At 43.0% G+C, this 17517-nt stretch overlaps 1 protein-coding gene across 1 annotated transcript in view; it reads left to right on the top strand.

Moving 5' to 3' along the window:
- The window catches only part of maml3 (mastermind-like transcriptional coactivator 3), a 138775-nt gene extending 127564 nt beyond the window's left edge, over nucleotides 1-11211 (top strand). Inside the window, exons 4-6 of the mRNA XM_023954746.2 lie at nucleotides 1281-1511; nucleotides 5165-5243; nucleotides 7066-11211. Coding sequence (XP_023810514.1) covers nucleotides 1281-1511; nucleotides 5165-5243; nucleotides 7066-8147 — 1392 coding nt within the window. The 3' untranslated portion in view covers nucleotides 8148-11211. The remainder of the gene's footprint in view (nucleotides 1-1280; nucleotides 1512-5164; nucleotides 5244-7065) is intronic.
- The last annotated feature ends 6306 nt before the right edge of the window (nucleotides 11212-17517 follow it).

The following is a 17517-nucleotide window of genomic DNA, read 5'->3' as shown; positions in this document are numbered from 1 at the left end:
TATAGATCTGGAACATTCATTCTTCCTCTTTTAGAGCTTTCTCTTTTTCCATCGCTGCCGGGCCTAAACGATGCCCACTCTCGTTCAGCTGTCTGGCCTTTAATAAATCCATAAAGTCTCTGCTCTCATTGGCCAGAGCAGGACATGTCATCCTATTAGCGATTAGCATACGGCTGAGTGGAGAGGGAAGTGCTCTTTATATGCTAATGAGGAGACGCAGCGAGGACGAGCCAGTGGCTTGTTGGGAGGACCGGCCTGATCTGCCAAGTCTTGAAGCAAACGCGGATGGTTTCTGTCTCCGCTGATGACAAACGTCAGAGCAATGAGTGCGGCTAAAAACTCCTGTGATGGAAACCAGCAGCACAGACGTTTTTACTGTTTAAGATCATTCTGTGAAGTCATTAATTTGGCTTTTATGTTCTTAGACATGTTCCTACAGAAACATGAAGATGAGCTTTGAATGTTTCCTTCTTAAGAAAAGATTTTCTACCGTAAGTTTGTGTCTTTTTAGGGCTTGTTTGTGGTCAAGCAGGTATATTGATTCCTGAAATCTCATTGGGTGTGAAGGATTGTGGGTATTTAACCCATAAAGAGTATACTGCTCTCTAAATGGAAGATGTGTAAGTGATCCGCACTTCCTTTCACTTCATATCAAATCACTGACACACTCACTCATGAGGGAGCAGATGTACCACCTAACGCAATCCAGTGAAGGCAACACATCAAATGTTGTTTTTAATGACACGGAGACAGATTTATTCCTGTCCTTTTTATCCAAAATCTGTATCAGATTATGAGATTCTGTATCAGATTTCTTCTCTTGAAAAATCCCCCCCAAAAACGTCTAAAACGTACTAAATTTAACCACAAAATATTCACAACAGTTGAACCGTATCCCAAAACACCAGAAGTTTCAATTATTTAAAACTTAATTTGTACTCAGTAGCAAAATGAGCTGTAATACAAAAAAAAGACTTGTATAAATTGACTTCTATTAAACTAACTTCTGAGACTTTCTGTTGAGAATCTCCTGACTGTCAGAACAGAAAGTGTGATGTTTTTTTAGCATCTTACTCATCACCTCTACTTTAAAATTCCAGTTGCTCTGATTTATCTAATTCATAATTCATTGTTTTCAGATAAAAACGCGTGTTTGGGTTTTTTCTGTACTAAACAGAGAAAAAGCTCCTTTCACCTGTGCTACTCTGATATGCGGAGGTGACCCAAAACCAACCAACAGTCCGTCTGACCCGCTGCCTTTTCCTCTCATTATTTTCTAGGACCAAAGTATGGGAGGAATGTCACGACCGCCCGGTGCCATCCCACCTCCCCACCCTGCAGGGGGTGTCGCCACTGGTGTGGGACCCAACCAGGGGTCAGGACCGCCCCCTGGCTACCTGGCCAACCAGCAGCAGGCAGCTATGATGAAGAAGATGGCCATGGAGCAGGGGAAGAGGGCGCAGATGCAGATGATGGAGCAGCATAGGAAGCAGCAGCTGCTGGCCGAGCAGGTGAGTTCGGGAGCTCACAGAGAGCTGGGGTGATGGCAGCAGCAGCAGCAGGTCTGTGGGATTCGTATGCCACGCATCAAATCATGATGAGAGTCTGCACCCATCCGTCTGTGTCTGCAGCTCTGACAACAGCAGCTAATCCTCCGCTCGTCCTCACTGCTGTCTGGTTGCATGTTTAATTACCCGCAAACAGCCCCCTCTTCAGCATTTCCTTTTCATCTCTGGCCCGTGTGAACGTGCACGTGTGTTCGGCACACGCTGCCTGCTGTGATAATGCCGTGTTCCTGCTTTATTTCCCTCTTTGTGAAGAATTCAAGTGTTAAGGAGTTCTGAACTCTCAAGTCACCACCCACTACATGGCTTTTAATTGGAGCTGTTAAAACACACTGACGTAGGTATTTAGGCGCCTGTCCTTCTGGTGTTTGGTGTGTTTAGTCATAAATCTTTCTTTAAAGCAGCTTTTTGTCATTGCGAACTCCCTGGATCTGTTTCGTCCCTTCTGGAATCTGTATCGTTTCATAAAAAAGTACAAGTTGGGAGTATTGTAGATGCTAATTTATTAATACTCTAGTTTTTACGTTTCGATTTAGACTATAAAATGCCACTGAAAATTCATTAGGTGGCCGCACAGCAGCATTTGTAATCAGGAGGCGCCAGTTGCAATTTTACACGCCGCGCGGCGGCTGCAGAGGTTTTAAGAAAAAGTCTCAAGTTTACGTTGACTTGACAATTTTTTTCCTACATCGGTCAGTGGCCCAGGCACGTTTTGAGGTCATGCGGTGGCAGTCCAGTTACAGGTGGGTGGCAGGAACGACAATTGACTGATGAGAGGATCTCTGATGATCCGCTGATGATCCACCACCCCTGTGCTGCCGTCCCACTGCCACCGTCCGATTGTTAGAAATCTTATGATAGCAGCCCGGCTGCTTAACGAGGACCGGGGATGCCAACCTGGCGATCCAGGCCACCTTGGGTCCTGCATATAGATGGGGAGACGGCATTGATGCTCTTCATCCGATGAAGACTCCTGCTGTGGTTGGACCGCTTGGACCTTCGTGTTCTTGAGCGCTGGGGCTTTGTAAATCGACAAGGTTATAACATGTGCTAAAAATCTGAGTTGCAAATGACCATGACTATGCACGGCGGCCATCAGTATCAAGTGCCACCAGCGGCCGTCCGGAGACATTTGCACATCGTTCAATCAGATCTGCCGCCGCCCTGTGGCCACCCAACTGTTGCCCGCTTTTGTAATGGCGTCATCCCCACCTGACTGCCGCCATCTACCTTCACGACCACCCAAACGATTTTCAAAAATATAGGCGGCGGAATAAAAACCTGAAGATTCTGCCGGTGCCTCTCCATCACGCGGTGGTGGTTGTGTTTGTAGCATCAAGGAGCCCACTGTGATTTTTACTTGCGTACTTTATTCTGGCTCAACGATTCTGTGTTTGTCATCAAATTCCACAAAAGAAGGCAAAGCTGTCACAGCTAGTTTTTCTACGTACTCGTACATCTGACACCAACATTTGCCTGAGCTCCAAGCAAGTAAACATCTGTTTCAATAGTCTGAAACACCTGCGTCGCGCTGACTTCAACATCTGTTTAGACTTCATCCCACAGCTGTTTTCACTGTCCTTACATTTTCAATCCCCGTAGTTTCACCCAAACATTTGCCTTTACCACAAGTCTGTTGAGTATGTTACCAGTAACATCTATCTACCTGTACTTGTACTGAATCCTAAATTTAAATATTTGTCACAGTAGTTATTAGAAAATATAGATTCATCTCATCCTAATAAATCCAAAATCGGTTTCTCCTCAGCTGTGAACAAAACAAAAACTGTTCCAAATTACCTCAGAAAGTTTTACCAACTTTAATTAGCAGTAAAAAAAAATATGGAATAAAAACACTTTTATCAAATGAGCAATATTACGTATGCCTCTCTCTTAGTTATAATGTCAGAAAAACAATCCCCTCCCTGATTTGACCCATTAAATTAGTACAAATTCTGGCAAAAAAAAGCTTAGATTTTAGCCAACACCTTTTTGTTTCATATTTTTATAGGTACTTGTAAATAATTAAAATAAAAGGATAAAGAGCTATAAAAATATTCAGGTCCAGGCTGTAATGTTCAGTAGCAGCCTTTTGATTCTTTCTTTTCTCCGTTTCCACCACTGCAAATTTCAGGCCGTTTTATGGCTTATTCACAACTGCCCCTACAGGTGAATACGGGCTGTCCGCTTTTGGGGGAAAAACAAGCAAACCCGGACGGGGCACACAGGTAGCCCGTACTAAATATCAAAGTCGTAGATCGCTTGGTGAGGCCGTAGAGCCAAACTGTTCATGCACATTTTTTCTGCGGGCAACAGGTTGTAGCGATCACTTAAGGGTTGTTTCATCTTCCCATCTCAACTCTGCACATTGGATCCTTTAGTGCTGTTCAAGCTGCAGGTGCGCGCTCCCTGCACGCCCCTTGCTTGCAGCCTGTCTGTCGGAAATAAACAGAGTTTAGTTTGGGTGGGCATCCTGCAGGCACTTGCACACATGCCATGCGTGCAAGCAGCTGTTGGGACAAGTCAGTAAGGGGGCAGTACTCGCACCTTACTAACGACTAGAGTTTAAGGGCACCATACCACAGCATCACCTGTATGTCATATTTTCTGCAAACATGTAACATGCATCCTTTAAAAAGGCACCCATGTGAGTTACGCCTTAACAGTCGGAAACATGACCTTGTATTTGACTCCTGACTGCTAAGCAGAGAGGTTGGTGTTTGTCTCAGTACCTGTGAGATTCTCAGCTAACAAAAGGAAGCCAAATCATAAATCCTCCACCACCATGCCCTGGTCACAACATTTTTCTTCACCATGACTAAAGATCATCTTTAGATGTATGCACCTGAAAAGCTTGATAAAGAAATCTCCTGGTTTTTAGTGGGCTCGGTCATTCCAAACGTATCATCCAAAAAGTTGCTTCCAGAGAAGAGTTTCTCCTCGTCCTCTCCAAGTAACCCATTCAAATCGTATCCATCAGAAGCCGAGTAATCTCGATAATTGATGATAACTCGAGCCCTAAGAAGACACAACACAACTACACTATTTTTTGAACACATTCCTGGGTCGGACATGCAGGAGCACCTCCTGCTGAGATGTTTGCCATCTTAAATGTCTCCTGCTGCTGAATGATCGTCCTTAGTGAAGAATAAGAAACTTCAAACTGTTTGGAAATAGTCACAAAGCCCTTCATGGTTCAGTGGACGGCAGCATTTGCTCCTCAGAGATGATTGCTGATGTCTTGCTTTATTGAGGATGTGTTTACACAGCAGATGTTTGCTTTCTGATCCTGTAAGCCATGACTTGTTTGTTAAATAAATCACAAACAATATTGTACTTTGCCAGAAGTTGTTTAGGCTGTGAGAGATAGTTAGATGGACCTGAGGATATATAATCTGATGAATTGATTGAGGGAGTTGGTTTTATGGCTTATTTGTTTTTCTTGTCAGTTTGGTTTTTATGCATTCTGGCAGTCAGATGATTCCATTAAAAACTGCATTTTTTTTTAGGTCCAGAGACAACATGATTGATGTAAAAAAAAAAGAAAGAAAGAAAGAAAGAAGCCCCTTTGACCAATCTGCATCTGTTTGCTTCTTTAGCTTCAGCAACAACATCATCTCCCCAGACAGATGGGCCAAGGCCAGAGGAATTCCTACCCCCAAGTCAATCAGTACCAAGGTGAGACACCCAAACATCTCTCTATCTGCATCCAAAAAAGAACAAACTCCAAGTAAAGAGCTGCAACAGAGCTGAATTAGGATGGTGGAGTACCAGAACCCGTTTCCTCTCTCATTCACAAACAGTTTTCTATGCAAACAGCCCTCTGATGCCAAACCTCATCCTCACTGTCAGTCGAAGTCGGATGTGTTTCATGTGGCACCCACATGCTCTTCACTCCATTTCCCTTCTCCTGCCCTATCCCTCGCTCTCTCCGGAGGAATAAATGAATGTCCCCGCTCAGCCTGTTACCACAGCAACTTGTCTGTCCTGGATCCCCCAGAGTTCCAGCAGAGTCAGTGAGATGGATGAGAGGAGGGGTGCTGGAGAGAGGAGAATAGAGGCAGCTGGGGGTGGACTAACAACAGAAAGAAGAGGTAGAGTTAGTTGGTAGAGAGTGAGGTTGGGACTAAAGACAGGAGGAGTTGAGTGGGTGATGGGATGATGGAGGAGGGACGTTAACGCTAGAGCCATTTATAGCCCTCAGAATCTGTCTGCAGGTCTAAGAGTGCATGCGGAGAGGAAGAAGAAGCTTCTGCATGAAAGTTTGTCAGAAAAATAACTCAGTTAATGCAGCTCCCTGCCTCTTCTGCATCCATGGTTGATCTAGTTCCACCTGAATTTGCTGCTTGTAGAATGTGTTTAGCATCTCACTTTGAGTATGTGATCGCTACTACATTTCCACTCCAAGCGGTGAGGTAATGTATGGTAGACTGATGTCAGAAGTGGCTTTGTTACAGGATTTAAACCGGTCTTGCAAGACTTCTCAACTCCATTTCATACACAAGTCTAATAGGAGAACAAAGACAATGATATGTTGGCGCTTGAGTTTGTGTCTTTGTAGTGAGGCTGAAAAGGAAACCTCATTTTGGATTTTATTGCTTTTTTTTAGGGTCTGTATCGGCGCTTCGGCAGGTTTTGTTGAGCTGAGTCGGTAGTTGTTCTCCAGTCAGAAGGCTTAAAGGCCGATTTACACTGCAACTACGTACATTTTGCGCATTTTCCACGTATGAAATTTAGGTCTTTTGTGAAACGTGCATGATATTCATGCATGCTTCTTGTGTTTGCCATTCGTCGCTGTGCACAGATCTCCACCAAGGGTTTATCTTTACATGAATTTTGTTTCCATCTGTTCAAAATTTTTAGACTTAGTCTGTGCATATTTTACGTAGTTAATATGCAATAAATACCAAAATCCTACACAATTGTACATGATTTTTGCGAATGCAGACGCAAATTTGTGGCTTTCCATGGCTGTTCCACATATGTCCACATATATAACAGACTTTTCACGCATTTACCACTGATGTATACGTTTTATATCGCTAATGCGGCGCGTGGTTTATTTGTTCTTCTTCTGTGGTTTTACCATGGTTAACTCGTGATACATCTGTCAAAATTTAACGGAAAGACCACAACTTTACTCACTTTTTCCTATGTAGATTCACGTCTGACCAATTTTCATCCGTGCATTATGCGCAAAATGTAGGTAGTGGCTGTGTGACACGGCCTTTAGGTCTCATCCCTTCTTTTTAGTTTAACATCAAAGCCCACATTTGCCCCAGAGTGCTGAGGTGTGAACTGCACATTATGTATTTTTCTATATAAAAAGCACCAAGAGCATGCAGTTAATGGGTAATTGGATAACATTTGACATTTAATTTCAGCCTTGCAGTAAGCAAAAAATGCTAAAACCCACTAGGACATTTTTAACTTTTGCTCGACGCAAGACTTGTTCATTTCAGTTCCTCACATTCTTTTGTTTTTCAATTTTCCAATTTAGGGCCTGCCCAAGATCTGGCATCCAGGAACCAACCCCTCCAGAGCATTCGGGCTGCACACCTCCTACAGCAGCAGCGACAGCAGCAGCAAATGGTCCAGATGAGTTCTGTTCAGGGCCCGGGGGGCTCCGTTGGACCTCAGTCTGAAATGGGACTACCTTATGGCACCCAGGGATCTAACCAGAGTTCCCTGTATGGGCTCAACCCGTCCATGAGCCAAATGATACACCAGCAGCAGCAGCATCAGAGCCAAAGCGTCCAAGCCTCTATGGGTCTTCCACAGCACAATCCTGTGGGGCCTCCTCGGCAGGCAGGTGCAGGTCCTGGGGTGGGAGGCATGCCTGGAGGCCCCGGGGGTGGTGCTCCTGGATATGGAGGGCCAGGCATGTTAATAAACTCTATGACGCAGCAGCCCCTTAAAGGCCCTCCTAATGCCAAAGCTCAAGCTCAAAGACTGCAAAGCATGCTGGGTGGTGGAGGGATTGCGGGCGGTGGCTGGTCGCAACAGCAAGGACAGAGTCTTCAGGCCATGGGGGGAGCAGTAGGAAGGACTACAGGGGGAGGAGGCGGAGACGTGGTGGGATTCAGTTCTGCCCAGGGTTATGGAATGCAGCCTAATCAACCCCCTCGCATGGCCAAGCAACACTTTCCGGGCCCCGGACAGGCACTGAGCCAGGGCATGGACCCCAGGGTGGGAAACCCAGCTGCGGGGATGGGGGGACCAATGATGGGCCCTCACATGGGTGGACAGCCCAGGACCAACCAGCCCCGACCTATGGTCATGAACCAAGGAATGAACCAAGGAATGATGGGGCAGGGAATGGCTTCAATGGGGGGGTTTGGGCCGGGTCCTGGAGGGCCAGGAATGGGGGCGGGGGGGGGAGGCGGCGGACCTTACGGACCCGTAGGAGTTGGGGTTGGAGGTCAGTCACAGGGCTACCAGAGGACTGCCAACCAGGACATGTCATCGTATGGATACGGGGGCGGGTCCTCAGACGGGGTAGCGTTTGGTTTGGGGGACGGCTCGGGGGTGGAGCTAGACTCCAGCGACGGTTGGATGGAACAGTTGTTCCCGAATCAATAGCCAATGAGAACAGTTTTAGCAGAAAGACTGGACACACGTTTAAAGAGAAAATGACCGTATGGACAGACATGGTTTCGATTTGTTCTCCCAGAGGAAGATTCTGAACTGGTTGTGTTGTTTTGTGTGTTTGTATGTGTGTGTGTGTGAGAGAGGAAAAAGCTGTCAATGTCTTGTGTGTAATAATGAAAACCCAATATAGAGATTAATAGGTGTATTTCATTGCTATCCCCCCCCCGATTGAAATGAATTTCCTCCTGCAGCAGAGTTTGAAACGGAGCCCCACTTAGAGCGCAGAGCGTCGAGGCGGATTGAAAAGTGCCGACTGGTGACGGGGGAGGCAAGCTCGTTCCCAAGACAGCAATTCATTTGTGTTTGTGCCACCCAGCTCAGCGCTCCACACCTCTCAACTATGTGAGGAGCTGAGGGGAGTAGACAGCACCGCCACTGCTCCCATTTCCTCTCAGATTTGTGCCCCTCCATATAACCCCCCCCCCAACACTCCTCACTTTCTAATTCTCTTTCCCATCCTCCCTCTAGAGACTCATCCACCACTTTCGACGCTCTTTTTCGGTTCAAATTGTGCACATCACAGCAGAACAAATAATTTCCTCTCTTGTGCAACATAAGTGCACTCTGTCCGCCGATGCTTTTGCTTGAAAACAGGACCCGGGTGGCATTTGGTGGAGGGGCAGGGGGTTATTTTCCCTGCATTGTGTCTCTTTGGATGATGAGTGTGCATCTGGAGGGACACAAAAGATGTAAAAAGCAAAAAAAAAAAGGTTTGAGTGTGTGTGGAGGGAGGGGCAGCTAAAACCAGTGCTTTGATTGAAAAGGCATAACCAAGCATGTGGAAGACAACAAAACAACAAACAAGCATCAACCTGGGAGAATGTGCGGATGTTTGAGTGGCAGCTAGGAGAGCTAACGTCACGTCTGTGGGACGCAAGCCACGTCGCAAAACGATTGCTGCGCACCGAATGTATTCAAGCACCACAAGTGGCTTCTTCTTTTAAAGAAAACAAGGTTTTTGTTGGTTGCTGTTGTTACTCTACAGTAATGCTGATTGTTTGTTTTTTTTGTCGGAGTAAATAGTAAAAAAAAAAAAAAAAAAAGTCAGGTCGTGTCTTTTGAGAATTTGTTTGTCCTTCCATCACAGCGCAGTCTTTCTTTGCATCGTAGCTCCTCCTGTTGCAGCTGAGAAGGGCTTTACTGAAAGACTTGACCCCCATCCAGAACTTAAGGGCCGATTTATACTTCATAGCCCTTTGCAAACGCGCGGCTAGCAAGGCTATCGGAAGGGATTCGCCCCAATCGCTGCAAACTGGAGATGGATATTATTTCCTTCTGACTCAGTTCCAAAAACATTAAAGAAACACAACATTTTCCCTGCATATTTACTTTCTAAGACAACTATGACTATATTCCATTAAGATGTGGAGCAGGTGGCAAATCTTTTCAAATTCAACTTTTTGTAAAAATATATACGGTAATTTGGCATGTCGATGCTTTTAGAAAACTGATGTACCACCTACCTTGTCTTGTCTGCTCCATTAATTAACCACAAACGTATTTATATAGATGTAAGCATCTCAAGAAAAACTTTGCATAAAAAGCAGAATCTGAAAGATCCATAAATATCACTATTTAATGTACATCATCAGGCTTGGAAAGTATAAACTGTGCTCAGAAGTTTTAGGCAATTGTCGCAGACAGTCGCAAGCGAAACCGGCCGACCTTAGTATGAACCAGACCGCACAATTGCGGTAGGGACGCAATGCGTTTAATGCAATAGCCATGAAGTATAAACTGGCCTTTAGAAGGAAAAAAATGAACTGCTAAGCTTGGAGTTTCATGAGAAAGCCCAGCTGATTAGGCCTAAATAATCAGTTTCCCCTGAAGTGGGCTCCTCTGCCTGAACAAACCTGTGGGCTTTCATTCACCCTGTGGGAGCTGTCCACTCCTTTGCCCTCATGTCTGAGTAACGCATGTGTCAAATAGGTTTAAGCACAATTGTACTTGTGGACATATTTCCATCTCTGTCTTGTAATCTCGAGTAAAAGAAGTGTGACGGCGTGTCTGTAATTGTTTTTGCATTTCAGCTCTTTTTCCAGGATGTAATCAACAAAACCAAAAGGCCTTCTTCTCTGTAAACTAGCTCTTTGCACCATCTGTTTTCATGCTTGTTGATGTCGTCGTAATCCAACCCTTTAAACTAGCTCTGATCCCCGCATCCGTCGTCCTGAGGCTCTGTGTTTGTCAGGTTGGGGTGGAGCAGACGTTCTCCGTCTCACTGTGAGAACTCTCAACGTTGAGGCCGGACCGTAGCCAGGTTTTTTTTTCTCTTTGAAGCGGGTAAACTGGACTAGTAATCCAAATCCAGTTTACCTGAATGACCTCTCTGACTGTTGCAGAGTAAAGGAACTCGTCCCGTCACGCTTTGATTCAGGCAGCCTCGCGTTCGTGTGGCTAACCCCCCCCAAAGTGTTAGTCCATCCGTAAAAGTATGGGATTCCTTTCCTTCCTTCCTGGGACCAAGTCTGTAGACAGCATTTCAACAGAAAAAATAGTTGTTATTGATGTTCTTTGTTTATTTTAGTTTAGTTTTTTCTTTTTTTTTTTTTACTGGTGCTGACATACATGTGATTATGAGGAAAAAGTATATAAAAGATGGCTATTTGTAAATATGTTTTTACAGGTTTAAATACATCAAATATTACAGTCTCTACTCTGTAAAGAATTTACTGTTTGTTGAAAAATAGAGAAGTATTTTTATTTGTAAGTTTTTCGTTTCACTTTTAACCCATCTGAACTATGCCATTGCACTTCAGAAAATGTCTTACTACTAATTTGTATTGTAAACCTCCTCTGTGTTTTATGGGATTTTTGTTTTGAAGTTTTTTGTTTGAGCTTTTGCTCGGTTCTCAAGCAGTGCTTCTTTGTTTTTGTTTTTCTGTACAGAATATGAAATGTTAACAAAAGACAATTACAAAAGGACTTTTTTGGTTGTTGTTTTTGAAAGGATACAATAAAGAGAGAATGTTCTCGCTGATCATATCAAATGAAAGGTTCTGCTTGTGGTTGGGTTCTTTCAGTCGCATCATTTTTCTATGTGGATGCTCACTAGGACTGCACTTTCTTCTGGCAATAACAAAAATAAGGTCAGTATCGTCTGCATAAAAAAAATCAAAGAAACCAGCTTTTCTTGAGTAAACACAGGGAGTCCCAACACTTAGCCCTGGGGTACCCCTGTGGAGAGGTGATTGTAGTAGCAACACTTTGGTTTGTTTTTTAACCACTGGAGCTTGTTGACATTTCAACTACTATAATTCTTCAACCATTTAAGTAATTAACATAATTCCAGTGGACTCTGAAGAACAGCAGCCCTGCACCATTATCCTACACTTTACATTATTAGTGTTGCATATGGGTGCGATATGAAATGCCACGTTTTCTCATGACAGAATCCGTCGAATCGCATTATTTCGTTAATGGTCGAAGTGTTACGGCATGGTGAAGAGCATTTGATATATTTAGGTGTTGCCGGCGACAGCTCCAGTTTTAAAACTCTCAACCGTGACTTGGAGACTTTAGATTTGTTCAAAAAACTGCTAAACAACAAAGTACCGGGTTTTTTTTTCTTGGGACATTTTCTTTGGGGCTTTTTCGATACCAGTTGAAAGCTGTTCTGTGTCGAAATAATTGTTATGCTACCTTTGAACTAAATAGAATGGTTTGCATTGATTTATGCAGAAAATTCCTACATTTATAGGATAACATCATAGCATTTTGGCACATATTTAGCATTCGTTTCTAAGGAAAAGCTTGGCTTTATTCATGCAACAAAAGTTTCAAGTGCAGGAGAGAAAGTCTGGAGAAACCATCCTTTTAGAAAGTTTTCATTTCCTTTCATGGTTGCTGTGACAAACTGAGCTCCCAAAAGGACTTTTAGGAAGTGGTGCTGCAACCCCCCCACCACTTTTGTGTTTACATAAATGCTACCAAGGACCTCCGGTCTTTTTGTTTTGTTCTTTAATCAAGTTTAGGAGATTTGAACAGCTCCTTTAAATCTTTTCCTGAAGAAATTTTGACATAGTATGTTGTTGAAGATGAACGAAGAATGTGTTCAAAATAATCTTAGACATTTATCTCTAAATGCCTTTTATTATTGCACTCCGGCTATTTTCACAATCAAAGCAGAGGTTGTCAATTTTATTTTACTTAATTGTAAAAAAAAAAAAAAAAAACATTCTAGTTGTATCAACCTATGAAGCATGTTTTTGGACAGTGGGAGGATGCCGGAGATCCCGGAGAAAACCCACACATGCACGGGGAGAACATGCAAACTCCACACAGAAAGGTCCCCCATTGATGTTCTGGTTCAGGTCCCCCAGCCGGGACTTGAACCAAGGTCCTTCTTGCTGTGAGGCAAGAGCGCTAACCACTGCGCCACCGTGAAGATAGGTTGATTGGCAACTCTAAATTGACCATAGGTGTGAGTGAGAGTGAATGGACGTGTGATTGAGGATATTCTACCCTGCGACAGACTGGCGACCAGTCCAGGGCATCCCTTGCCTACGCCCAAGTGGCCGGGATTGGCTCCGGCAACCCCGTGACCCCGAAAGGGAAAAACGGTCAAGAAGAAGATGAATTCTAGTTGTAATTTTTAACTAGCTGGTATGTTTAATCACCAATAGTTTTCAGGATTGAGATCAAACTTTGCCTAATCGCTCCTATCAAACCAACTAGAAGTCAATTTAATCCTACAGCAATGCTTTTTACTCTTATTTGCCATACTATCTTACGTGTCTCTTACATTTTACCAACCAGAAAAAACTTTAAATCCACGTCTCTGTTGTAGATTTCAGAAGGACAACAGCCGGAGAAAAAAAAGGGTAAAAACAAAAAGTACCAAAATTCTTTGAAAAAAGTTTCAAATAAAAACAGACTTTAACTAAAAACTCTCTAAAACTTTGAAACCAGACTGCATGATAGCTGTTGACTTAACCAGAACTTCCACAGCACCTGTGGATAATAAGAGCAGTTCTCGTACTCATGGTGTTCTACCACTGAAGTGCACCACAAATATTTCACTATAGGGCAGAAAGAATAAGTTAAGCAATCAAGATTGTTGACTGGGCAATGGTGGTGGGGGGGTTGTGGCACGGGCAGGCGCATGTTGTGCATTTTGTTTGAATGCAGTGATCAGAGACGAGATCCTGAGGGCCCGTTGTTGTGCCAAACATCCAAGAACATCACCTCGTGTCGCAGCGTGAGAATGCACGGCCCCTAACTGCAAGGATCTGTGCTAGATTCTCTTGAAGCTGTAAACACGTGTCACCCATTGAGCATGTTTGGAAAGCTGTGGATCGGCGTGTACAATGGCGTGTTCCACTTCCAGCCGATGTCCAGCAACTTCATGCCGCCATTGAAGAGGAGTGGACCAACATTGGACAGGACGCAACCTGATCCGGTCTATGCGAAGGAGACGTGTTGCACTGCATGAGGCAAATTGACCAGTTTTCTGAGTCCCCAGACTCCCCCAATAAAACAAAACCGCCCATTTCAGAGAGGCCTTTTATTGTGGCCAGTCTAAGGCACATCTGTGCAATAATCATGCTGTCTAATCGGCATCATGATACGGCATGCCTGTGAGGCGGGCTGGATTACATCAGTAAGGAAAAAGTGTTTACTATTACAGATTTGTGAACAATTTTTGAGAGGAATTGTTAATTTGTGTTTGTAGAAAGTGTTTCTTCTTTGAGTGAGTTTATACTTCTGTTCAGTATTTGGACATAGGAGCATTGAGGTGAAATGCAATAATTCTATATTGTAAGGTTACATTTATCAAATCCATTGGCCTCTTGCTGTCTGTGTAAATATTTTATTGGTTAAAAAAAAAGTTTGATTAGTTTAAAAATTTTGAACCTTTGCATTCGGCCTGAAACCAAACGCGTCGCTGCTGCATAGGTTTGTTTGAGCAGATTTAATTAATTGAATTTGTGTATTTTTGCAGAGAAAAAAACTTTATTGTGTCTAGTATTAACAGGCAATAAATAAAGACGTCCATCTTCTCTTAAAAAGACAGAAGAAGCACACACAGAAGCTGTTATTTCAATGCAAAAAAAAAGGTTTTAAAGTTTATTGTCCTCTTATCTGATGTGCTTTCCCTCTTCGTGTCCATGTCCCTCCATCTCCCCTTCTTCACTCCCTTGTTTTTTACCCTGCGTAACCCCCACCCACCATCAGCACAGGTCCACCGCGCTCCTTTTCTCTCATTTGACATTGATAAATGGAGACTTACAGAGATGACAGCATCATTACTCAAGCTCAGTGGCGACACCTCCCAGAGCAGAAAGAAACCGCATCCAAGAGCGCGGGACCGGGGGAAAGATGGGGAGTGATGTGGCTGGAGGGACGGAGGCTCCAGCTGAAGGTGTTTGCCTCTGTCCTGAAGCACACCTGAAGATCCCGGGAGAGCGCCGCGCCGAGGTGCTCATCAGAAACGGGGGACTGTTGACGGCAGCTGGAAGCTGGAGAGTCATCAGTTCCCCAAGAATCCTATCAGAGCTTCACAGAAAGGGTTTCTCCTTATCGCTGCATCTGTTTCGCCTTTCAAATCATCATTTTTCACATTTATCTTTTCCAACAGCTTAATGACTAAAATATTACCAGCAAAAAAAAAAAAAAAAGCTGTTTCATGACGAACTCAACAGATAATCAGACAGGGCTCATTTTTTGTTGTCACTTTACTGAAATATTGGATATTTTATCAGACCAAATTTTAAAATTAATTTACATTTTTGGAGTTAAGCAAAAGCTCCTCAAAGTAAACTACAGAACATTTGTAGGATTATCTTTTTTCTTTGATTCAGTTCCTGGTTCTTCACAAACCATCACAAAACCCTGTCATGGAGATCTACCAGCCTGGTTGTTTTCCAGGTGCTGCATTACTCTCAGCAGATTAAGCCGTATGCACCAGGGGGTTTGACCTGTACTGGTGCTGTGGGCTGTTGGGTTGTCCAGGTTCGTGGAGGAGGGTCGTAGAGAGGAGCCACTGCATCTTCAGGGGAGCGCAGGTGTGTTCTGTTGGTGCTCAAGTGGGCACCTTAACGGACTTCAAGAAAGTGGAATGTACCATTATCTTGTTTGTGATAAGCGTATCATGGAGTGTTTGTAAGGTAATATAAGTTGCACGCACTTAGGACGTACAGGTGATGCCCAAATGCCACACTCTATAATGCTGCAAACAAGTGGTACTTGTAACGTGAACAGCACCAACGGGCTCCTTGCACAGTGCGTAGGGTTTGGGGGGGTTGAAAAAATGAAATATCTGTAAGACAAGACACACCTGCGTCTGACCTATTTCACCCTTACGTGTTGTACTATACTACTATCTGTTGCCTGCAGCATACCTGTTGGAAGAAAATGTGCAATACCTTTTCCCTCTGCAAACTCACCTAGGAGTCAACGACCTTTTACATGATTTTACAAATTTTCCCTTCTTTTTGCCTGCCTACAGCCTGTATTTACCATAAGGGCAGATGAGGTTAAGGCCTCACCTGGATCCAGTCAGAACCTAAAAGGACAAAATAATCTGCTGTAGCAAGAACTGATGGATGGTAGAGTTCTAGATGTCATCCCTGAAGCAGCTGCCTCTCATTGTGTGTTATTACCAACAGTTATTTCAAAAACTGTACCAAGCTTTTACCGTGTAAATGTTTCTAAATGATTGTGTTTGGTCTTAAATTTGCCCAAATTTGCCCAAAGCCACTGTGGTGTTTAGCACAAAGCCTAGGTTTTTGTTTGTGTTTTTTTGTTTTTTCAGAAAGGGGGCACCATCCAGTACTTTAATGTTCCAGTAAGTAAATGCAGGAGAAACCTCCCACTCCATGATGGGAATCACAAAAATCCAAGATGGAGACTGGTAGCTTGCTGCAGTGCCAACTAGAGGGAACAGCAGAAAGGCAAAGAAGGTCAGAGCCTCATTTTTGTCTCCAGTCATAATGTATTACAGTGACATATTACTTTTTACTGTAACCAAGTACTGTAAGGATGTGTTTTTAACCAGTTAGAATGCATGACAGATGGTCAGGTGTGGCGTGGGAAATTCTTTAATTTCATCTAATTGGTCTAAAAAAAACCTTTTCTGATAGCAGGATATGAACTCTGTGTTCATCAAAACACTGAAACGTTAAAACTATTACCGGTAATGATCTTTTGTGTTTTATTGATTCTTATTCAAGACACTCTGATAAGAATGACTATTGTTAATACACACTACAGAGTTTCTTGTTTTTGTTTTTACATTTTTGGTTGGTTGTGTGCTTTGTGATTTTTATCAAGAAAAAGTTAACCTTTTCTAAAAATAAAAAAATAATAATATTTTTTTAGAGGGCCTCAGGTTCTCTGTTTGGTCTGTTATTGTTTTACAAAGTAGATATTTTGTTTTTTCTTATATATGGACTAAACTGATTAGAACGGAGGGTCATTATTTCACTCTATTGCCCCCTGCCTATGGTAGAATAAATGCAGTGTTGTCACGTTCGGCTGCTGTGTTTTACTTTTGCAGGTAAACAAAGAAAGTAACTGAAAAGTGATGCATATTGTGATGTCATAATACGGTAAGGGATCATTTTAGAGCAACGATAACAAGCAAATCTGTATGTAATGTAATCAAGTTTGGAGGTAACTTGGACATCACTGGTCACAAAAGGACCTGCTAAAGTGTCACAGGATGATTAAAAGGATAATTATTAATAAACAGTAATAATTAATTTCCCCATCATGGAATCAATAAAGTTTTATGAAATTCTAAAGTGTCGTTCATTACAATTTATGGAGCCCATGATCTGACATGGGTAAAAGAAATAAATAATTCGTTCCCACAAAATAATTAATTCTTGGGAACGAAATAATAATTCACGCGATAAGAAGACACGGAGGATGCTAAGAGATCGGACTTGTTTGTTTTAAAAAGCATCCTTAATCATGTCTCCATGTCTGGGTTCATTCACATCCCGGTACGCCCTCCGTCCTGCCCCAAAAGCTGCTTTCTGCCGCCCCTTCCGTGTCTCTGTGACCGGTGGCGGTTCTGCTCTAACTTACTCCTCGGGTGAGTAACCCCACCATTTTTAAAATGTGATGTCAGAATTTAAAAATGTGCAACACAAAGTGATGGTAATCTCATTCATTTCTATTTGCTTTGTTCATTTTTAACACATTTTTCAAAAGTTTTGCACTTTTGGAATGTTTCTTCCTTCTAAATTTCCCAACTTTTTTATTTTGTGTCATTGTTCTTATTTCAAATAATTAACAGTAAAAATATAAAACAAAAAAGAAAGTGGACTTTATTTACACTTTGATGGATTTT

Source organism: Oryzias latipes, chromosome 1, assembly GCF_053564925.1.
Source record: "Oryzias latipes strain Hd-rR chromosome 1, Olatipes_Hd-rR_3.1".
Taxonomy (NCBI): Eukaryota; Metazoa; Chordata; class Actinopteri; order Beloniformes; family Adrianichthyidae; genus Oryzias; species Oryzias latipes.
Note: the sequence above shows the minus strand (reverse complement) of the source record. Positions and strands in the feature narration are given on the sequence as shown.